This window comes from Asparagus officinalis, chromosome 1 (assembly GCF_001876935.1).
Source record: "Asparagus officinalis chromosome 1, Aspof.V1, whole genome shotgun sequence".
Lineage (NCBI taxonomy): Eukaryota > Viridiplantae > Streptophyta > Magnoliopsida > Asparagales > Asparagaceae > Asparagus > Asparagus officinalis.
Window position 1 is genome coordinate 8,769,211 of NC_033794.1, and position 8,702 is coordinate 8,777,912.

Sequence of the window (8,702 nt, forward strand, 5' to 3'; positions counted from 1 at the left end):
GACTCCTGCGCCTGCTCCTGCCTCCGAGGAGACCGCCAAGGCTTGATGAAGAACTCCAGCCATCTTAATTAAGATGTGTGTTCGCTATTAGATCGAATTGTATGGTGTACTTTAAGTTTGGCTTTATGTTTTGTATCATTATTCATTAATTGCTATGGTGCCTTGGTTATTAGCTAGCTTCGATTTATTATTTCACTGATGCGTGTTGATTTTATATGGAGGAGGAGGAGGAGGAAACTTTTGCGTGACTGGTTTACTATGATCAAATGGGCCGAAAATTTTTACGCGTACATCAAATGGGCTAAAAGCAGCCAAGACTCAAATGGGCTAAGTTTTCCGGTGTCAGACGGGCTAAAATGATTGTTGCCAATTGTGACGGGTTTTCTGCAAAAAAGGATAATAATAATAATAATAATAATAATAATAATAAAGGTCGAAAAGAGAAAAAGAATTTTATTTTGTTTTATTTCCTTTACGGACAAGGGCACCATAGCTAGCCCTCTCAGGTAACAAGGAGGAGCCCCGAGTTCGAGCATCACCCACCACAGGGACCCATCCAAATTTTTTCGCGAGATCACTTGTTAGAAATTTAGATCATGTTGCGGGCGGATGAAAAGTAAACAGTAATAATGAAAAATAAGCACAAACATAAGACATCAATTTTAACGTGATTCGGCAAATTACCTATGCGCGCGGGACTCAGATCTCTAGTTTTTTCTTATAATCAAAGAGAGAGTACAAGTACAATGGAGCCGAAAATAAAACAACATCAGCTAGAAGGATAATACCCGAAACGATGCCTTATACAAGACTGAGGAAGAAACCCGATGGCTCTTTCTATCGTGAACGTCACCGAATACTAGACTTTCTCACAATTTTCTGCACCGAATGCGAAGTAACACAATCGCTCTCTAACTCTTGCTCTCTTTGTCTTCAATTTATTGCATTGTATTGTTCTCATAGCAAGCCTCACTATTTATAGCTTCCTCCTTCTTGGCCTCCAAGAAACATAAATGAATTTTCACCGTATGATTAATTGACTTGTCCAAGAAGTAAATCCCTTAATTTACTCATTGTTGTAATTATTCTACTTGACGAGCAAGTAGAATCTTCTCTTAATCTCTCAATATATGTTGTCATATATTTAGGCTAACTAATAGACATGTAATCAATTACTAACATCACTACCACATGACTAATCTCCCAAGGGAGGCCCGAACACATGCCAGACTTCCCCAGCTTGTGAGTGTTGTGCGCAGCGGAAATTTCGGCAGAGTTTCTGGTGCACAATAATAGAGAAAGATCCCAATAAGAATTCCCGTCTCACCAAGGAGACAAGAATCTGAAGCGAATATCTCAACAAAGTGAGATATCGGCTCTTCCTCTCATCAGTTCTAGGACTGACCTGTCGAGAGATCCTTCTCATCAGTTCTAGGACTGACCTGTCGAGAGATCCTAAAAACTATTACAATGGCCACAAACTCAAACAACCAATTTTTACGTGGTTCGGCAAACTGCATACGTCCACGGGGCAAGGAGGGGGAGATCTACTTATAGAGGGAGAGATACAATTAGGGTTTATAATCTCACAAATAAAACCCTCTCACAAACTCTCAGATCCCTCACACAAATACTCTCTCAAAGTGATGCACAAATCAAAGAACAACTACAAAAAGACTTTGCTTCTTCTCTATGAATAGCCGCCAAAATCTCTGTTCTTTGCTACTTGCTACAGTCTTTTCTTGCGCTCAAAATCAGCCCCCAAAATTCCCTATAGCTGTAAATCCTCAAGATCCGGTCCTCTGCCTCTCTTCGTAGCCGCCCACAAAAAGACTCCAGCCTTGCTCCGTCCTTTGCACCCAGCCGCCTGCCTATTCCCCCTCTCAATCTTGCACCAAAACCTAGGCTAAAAAATAATGTTCCTATTTATAGCCTATTGGTTAATCGGGTGGGCCTTTGCCTGGGTCTATCACAAGATGCTACTCATGTGGCCCCCACACGCTTTGAAACCGTGTGCTCTGCTGATGTTCGTTCACCTGTGAAGAGCAATCACGTGGGTCTGGCCCACCACACATCCCATTCGTTCACAATTCTCCACCTTGGCGAAGTTTTCTCAAAACTAAGCCGACACCGACCAAACCAAATATCTCACTTGTTGTGTCCAGTACGAAGTAAAATAATTTACGACAACGGACTCAATCCATAACAAGTCGAGAACCCAAATGAGAATGCAAACACTCTCCAAATGTCAGTATCAACTCACCAAATCAATCTCACCCCATCAAAATCCAAACCGGCTGCATCATAAAGACTGCCTACGTATCCTCTTGCCCAAGGAATCAAGCCGAACGTAGTTCACTCAAATGACCTCCAAAGACTTCAATTCACTAGAAGAGTTCGCAACCCTTCTCCAATATCATCAACTCTGTGGCTGATAGCACCTCCAATGGCCTCAAACACCTCCACCTGAGGTGAACCAATGGTCATATCCAAACTGCATCTATCAGCTGCACTCGAGTCAAAACCCAACTCATCATCTGCATCCGAATCCAAATGACTTCCACGCTGTGTCACCTCAGCTGAAATCCCAACCAATGCAGAATGACCTAGAGTATGTGGGAAAATCCCCACCCAATATGGAGTAGCATCAATCTCCACCCGCTGCGATACCTCTAAGGTCTGTCCAAAACGCTCCACCTACTGAGAGTCAATTGGCTTCCTCATCGAAGCCTCATCCAAAGTGACACAATCAGACCTATCTTCCAATAGAGTTATACCTCCAATCACAGCAGTTGACAACTCTTTAATAGGATGACCCAAATATGTCGAAGCCTCTGTCCAGAAACTCTTCTACAAACCATTGCTCGACCACAAACACCGATCCTCCTCCAGCAAGGCACGGTTCTCCAAATTTGTCACCCTATTTAGTTGCCCCAAGATTTCCTTTCCAACGAAGTGTCTCGAAATGCTGTGAGCTCGGCTCCAATACAGAAACAGGTCCATCTTGTATCTCCCACCCAAACTAGAGTGAAGTACCTTTACCTTTCTGTCCATCTTACACTTCTTCAAACTGTTAGAGACTACTAGGACTTTATCCATCGGGGATTTGGTTGCAACCCAAACACGCCTAGAACAGTCACCAACAAAGGAAACCAAACGCCTATTACCTCCCAATGATGCCCCCTTGGAAGGCCCCCAAACATCCACGTGAACTCCTCCAGAACGACCATTAGCACGGTGAATAGAGGTGCCACACTTCACCTTGGTCTTCTTGCTCACATCAACATGTTCACTGGACTTCAAACTGCAGGTCTTCGCACCCTCTTTTAATCTATGCGAGGAATCAATACTGGAATGACCAAGCCCCAAATGCCGCAGTCTAGTCGAATCAGTAGAAGTCGCCAGTTCTCTACCTGCCACTATACCTCCAGTCAAGTAATACAGGTTATTCCTCCTGACGCCCTTCATCACAATCCGAAAGTCTTCCACAATCTTGAGAACCATGTCCTCAATTCGAACATTCAGACCCTCTCCAACCAAAGCTCCAATTGAGATCAAGTTCTTCCTCAAAGAATGAACATATCTCACATCATTTAACTCCCTAACAGTCCCGTCAAACATCTTTATGCGAATTTTTCCTATCTCAAGGATCTGGCATGCACGGTTATCAGCCATGTACACCACACCACTCCACTATCCAGCTTCTCAAAACTAGAGAATCATTCCTTTCTAGGGCACACATGATAGGTCGCACCACTATTCAACATCCACTCGGATTCCTCCGAATAGCTATCTTTCGGACTGATAGAAAGTGAATAAATAGAAGAGTCAGAATTATTACCATCCGATACAATGTTTGCTTCTGATGATGGCTGCTTTCCTTTTCCCTTCTGCTTATTCTTCATCCATTCGTCGAGCTTTGGGCAGTCTTTCTTCCAATGACCAGTCTCCTTGCACCAAGCACACTGATCTTTTCCAATTATAGGATGTCCTACTCTAGACTGTGACTTCCAATTCTTTCGGTTTGGACCCTTCCCTCTTACGACCAACGCCTCTGCTACCGACTCAGTCGAAGTCTCTTTATCCTTCTTCCGAAGCTGATAATTCACCAATGCAGCAGTGACCTCACTATACGAAAGGGATGCCTTCCCATTAATAAGAGTAAGAACGAAGGTCTCATATTCCTCGTCGGGTAAGGAACTCAACAACAGCAACGCCTTGTCCTCATCTTTAATCATGACATCCACATTCGTCAAATCCGCAAGAAGCTTAGTGTAGTGGTTCATGTGATCTCTAATGGAGGTTCCCTTCTTCAATTGGAAACGATAAAGTCTCATCTTCAAATGCAAGCGGTTCTCAACACTCTTTGTCAGATACTTGCTTTCGAGAATCTCCCAAATCTTCTTTGCAGAAGTCTCATTCATCACATCATATTTTAGATCTTGAGTCAAACAAGATCTAATCACACCACATGTCGTTCGATTCATCTTCTTCCAAACCTTTTCTTCAATCTCATCTGGCTTGCCATCTAACTTCAAGGTATCATCCAAATTCTGCGCGTTCAGCGCATCTAAAACCTCGCATCTCTATAATCCAAAATTGTTTGTGCCATTAAATTTCTCCACATCTATCTTTATAGAGTGGATATTCAAACTCTGAATGGTCTTCGTGCCAGAAGAACCACCCTCGACATCCGAAGCACCTTCTTTCCCCGACATCTTACGCACCAACGAACAAAGAATAGATCCAAAACTAAAAAGATAGAGTCTTTATCAAAAGATCCCACCTTTATCACCAAACGAAGCCCTGAGCGAGCCTCCAAATTGATCTACTCCTCCAAATAGCCCAAGCGTAGCCCGAGCTCTGATACCACTTGTTGTGCGCAGCGAAAATTTCGGCAGAGTTTCTGGTGCACAATAATAGAGAAAGATCCCAATAAGAATTCCCGTCTCACCAAGGAGACAAGAATCTGAAGCGAATATCTCAACAAAGTGAGATATCGGCTCTTCCTCTCATCAGTTCTAGGACTGACCTGTCGAGGGATCCTAAAAACTATTACAATGGCCACAAACTCAAACAACTAATTTTTACGTGGTTCGGCAAACTGCCTACGTCCACGGGGCAAGGAGGGGGAGATCTACTATTAGAGGGAGAGATACAATTAGGGTTTACAATCTCACAAATAAAACCCTCTCACAAACTCTCAGATCCCTCACACAAATACTCTCTCAAAGGGATGCACAAATCAAAGAACAACTACAAAAAGACTTTGCTTCTTCTCTATGAATAGCCGCCAAAATCTCTGTTCTTTGCTACTTGCTACAGTCTTTTCTTGCGCTCAAAATCAGCCCCCAAAATTCCCTGTAGCTGCAAATCCTCAAGATCCGGTCCTCTGCCTCTCTTCGTAGCCGCCCACAAAAAGACTCCAGCCTTGCTCCGTCCTTTGCACCCAGCCGCCTGCCTATTCCCCCTCTCAATCTTGCACCAAAACCTAGGCTAAAAAACAATGTTCCTATTTATAGCCTATTGGTTAATCGGGTGGGCCTTTGCCTGGGTCTATCACAAGATGCTACTCATGTGGCCCCCACACGCTTTGAAACCGTGTGCTCTGCTGATGTTCGTTCACCTGTGAAGAGCAATCACGTGGGTCTGGCCCACCACACATCCCATTCGTTCACAGTGAGTACTAGCCAAGTAAACCTTGGACACCTTAGCTCCAGCAATACCAAGTGAATTATGTTGAATTTATTGGTCAAAACTGCTTTCCAAAATAAGTTTTTAAACTATATATTTACTAACTACTGGTATTTTTCAGAAATCCTTAGTAGCATAGTGGAAAGTAAAAGTTTTGGTGTTTCAAAAGGTCCTCAGTTCAAGGCTAGCCGTAGGCAAACCGAGAATTGTTTTATCTTAAATAAATCAATTAACTCCTCATAAGTATTAGTGGGTCATGGTTCGTGGGCTCATGGGCCGTGGACCATGGGCCAATGAGCCTGGGATTGGGGCTAATCGGGCTGAGGTGATCTTTGCACTTCGCATGGAGGCATCGGGGCTAGGTGGCATCCTTTGGGGCCACGTTAGTTGCCACTGTGGCAACCTCGCAGGCTGCTTCGCAACATGCGGGTGTAGGCGTCAAAAAATGCTAATAGATATCCCAAACATAGAGAAGATCACTCAAAGGGATCTCATATTGAAAAGCAAAGCAGGTATGAACTGTCTCGCAGCGAGACAGGCTTTTTGCTGTCTCGCCAGCGAGACAGTATTTGCTGTCTCGCCAGCGAGACAGGCTTTGCTGTCTCGCCCGCGAGACAGTGTTTGCTGTCTCGCCAGCGAGACAGTGTTTGCTGTCTCGCAAGCGAGACAGTGTTTGCTGTCTCGCCAGCGAGACAGTGTTGAAATGGTCAAAAAACCACCTGGAACAACTGCCATACACGTCCACTAACTGTTCAAGAACGTGGGAAACGTCGTGGGCGAGAATCACGTTGATAACTGCCAGAATAACGGAGTTTAAATCGTGGGAAGACAGTTACAGCGAGAAACTGTCAAGAATATTCGTTTTCCAAGACAGTATTTACTGTCTCGCTGGGCGAGACAGCAAATTTACTGTCTCGCTGGGTGAGACAGCAAATACTTCTCGTCCGCCGAGACAGCAAATGCTGTCTCGCAAGCACTGTTCATACAGGGGTTATAAATACCCCCGAGGTGATTTCTTTGAGGGGGGATCATTTTTGGAGCACTTCAGAGCAATCCAGAGCAGGGATAGAGCAGAGTTCTTGAGCCTCCGGCAACTCCTTGATATTCAGGCTTTGACTTTTCACCCCTAATTCCTTACATGTCATCCCTTAATCTAGGTCGTATAATAGGCGTCTCTCAAAATTATTTTAAATTATTCTTCAAAATTGATGATTCATGAAGAAAATCTACGTTTTTGTGTCTTTTGTAGTGTAAGCATAGTTTAGAAAGAGTGATGAATTTAAAATAGAAGTTGGGACTAACAATTATACCTTTTGGGTTAAAATTAATTCTTAGTATCCGTTGGAGGGTCATTAATTCTAGATTGGATCCGATTACTTTCCAAAAAGGATATAAGGAGCCAAAAAAGTTTTACTCTGGGATCTATTTACCCAAAAAAAAAGAAAGGAAAAGAAACCAGAGGGTTTATACACAATTAACCTTATAAGTATGATAATTTCCAAAAACACATCAAATTAATGCCATAGTTTTTTTTTTTTGAAGCAAATCAAATACTATAGATTTGAAAACACAGGATTTAGAGGTGCTTACCCAACTCCTTCATGCCCCAAGACTCTTGGATATAGCGGCTGCAGAAACCCAAAAACGCGCCACAATTAGACACAAATCCTTACGTGTACAACGTATTACTTTAACGCCCAACTATCATGAAGAAAGAGGCTGGTAAATTTCACACAACCCCCGTTGAGTGTGTTGTTTTTAGATAACTCTCTTCGCTACATTAATTTCATAAAAACCCCTTAGCTGTGAGGGGTTCTACAGATAACCCCTTTTTAACTTCTTCTATTCCGCTAAGCTCATTGAAAAGATTTTTCGCTTCACTCTTTTTTTTTAGTTATGAGAGGTATTCTCTCCTTTTTTGACATGTGCTTGATATATTTGACCATGCTATTTTGTGAGGTTAAAGCAGACATTCCTCAATAGGTCTAGCGAATAGAAGAAGTTTAGGGGGTTATGTATGAAACCCCTCAAAGTTAAGGGCGCCTTGTGAAATTAAAATAGTTAAGTGGGGCTACCTCATTAACGGCCAAAATTACAGGGGGTATAGTGAATTTTACCCAAAAGGGACTTGGTTGTTTCCTTTATCACTGTACTTACAACAGGATAGCCGTTCCACCCGGTTTCATCAGTATGGCACAAGCTAGCGCAGAGGATTCGGATCCGAACCTCCGACGATCGAGGCGGCTCCACCTCGATCTCCTCCACTGTTAACGGCTGCCCGGGCCCCCAACAGATTGCGGCTACGGTAAGTACATATCATATCAGAACATTTTGAATACGAGCGGTTTATTCCGAACCATAAATATGATAATTAAAATTAATCGCTTCTTACCTTTGCACCTTATGGTCTGGGGTTCTTTTGACGCCATTTTTCGATTATGGGAAGTATCTCTCAAAAGGGTATTGACGTGAAGGAACAGATGGGTTTGGGTTAGCTGAGCAGCTATTTAATTTCATATGTCTAAAATACTCAAGTTTTTTGGAAAATTTAATTGATTCCTTTTGTTTAATTTATACCAGATGTTTACTTTTTTTTTCTGTATTATAATAAAGCCGGACTGGACAAAGACGGGCCAGCAACCTTGAAATAAATATTAGAAGGCAAAATTATTAAATGAACTCTTAATTAATTCAACTCCCATTATTTATACTTACCTCCAATAATTAGTTAATAAATAATAAGTTAAATTAAGCTGATTTGTCAAAATAAGCCATTTGCTAAACTAAACATGTCAAACTGATTTATGAGCAGCAAAAGTGACTTGTAAGCCACTTCGACAACTTATCAAAAATGCTCTGGGTCCAAAATTTAGGCCCACCTGCATATATATTTGAAAAGTTCTACATATAAATGCTTAAAAGCATTTGATTTTTCCCCCTTATGTACACACTCCCTTAATTTTTTTTAAAAAAATATCATGTGCAAATCCTTTTAAACTATGGCCATC

At 42.3% G+C, this 8,702-nt stretch overlaps 1 protein-coding gene across 2 annotated transcripts; it reads right to left on the bottom strand.

Annotated features, from left to right (window-relative positions):
- LOC109833073 (alcohol dehydrogenase-like 2) lies at positions 6,827–8,205 on the bottom strand. Of its 2 annotated transcripts, none has more exons than XR_002245086.1 (3): positions 8,087–8,205; positions 7,852–7,994; positions 6,827–7,322 (listed from the first exon to the last, which is right to left on the bottom strand). XR_002245086.1 is itself a non-coding variant. In XM_020400625.1 (3 exons), the coding sequence occupies exons 1-3, from the start codon at positions 8,121–8,123 to the stop codon at positions 7,294–7,296; spliced, it is 249 nt and encodes an 82-aa protein (XP_020256214.1). In that variant the 5' UTR covers positions 8,124–8,199; the 3' UTR covers positions 6,827–7,293. The 2 variants fall into 2 exon arrangements, 1 of the variants encoding a protein (XP_020256214.1); XM_020400625.1 differs by having other exon boundaries at positions 7,812–7,994; positions 8,087–8,199.

Bases quoted from the DNA above. Each gene is read 5' to 3' on its own strand.
- LOC109833073 (XM_020400625.1), bottom strand. From the start codon at position 8,123: ATGGCGTCAAAAGAACCCCAGACCATAAGGTGCAAAG. The intron at 7,995-8,086 runs GTAAGAAGCGAT...TACTTACCGTAG, and splicing joins CCAGACCATAAGGTGCAAAG to CCGCAATCTGTTGGGGGCCC. The intron at 7,323-7,811 runs GTAAAATTCACT...GGGTTTCTGCAG, and splicing joins AACAACCAAGTCCCTTTTGG to CCGCTATATCCAAGAGTCTT.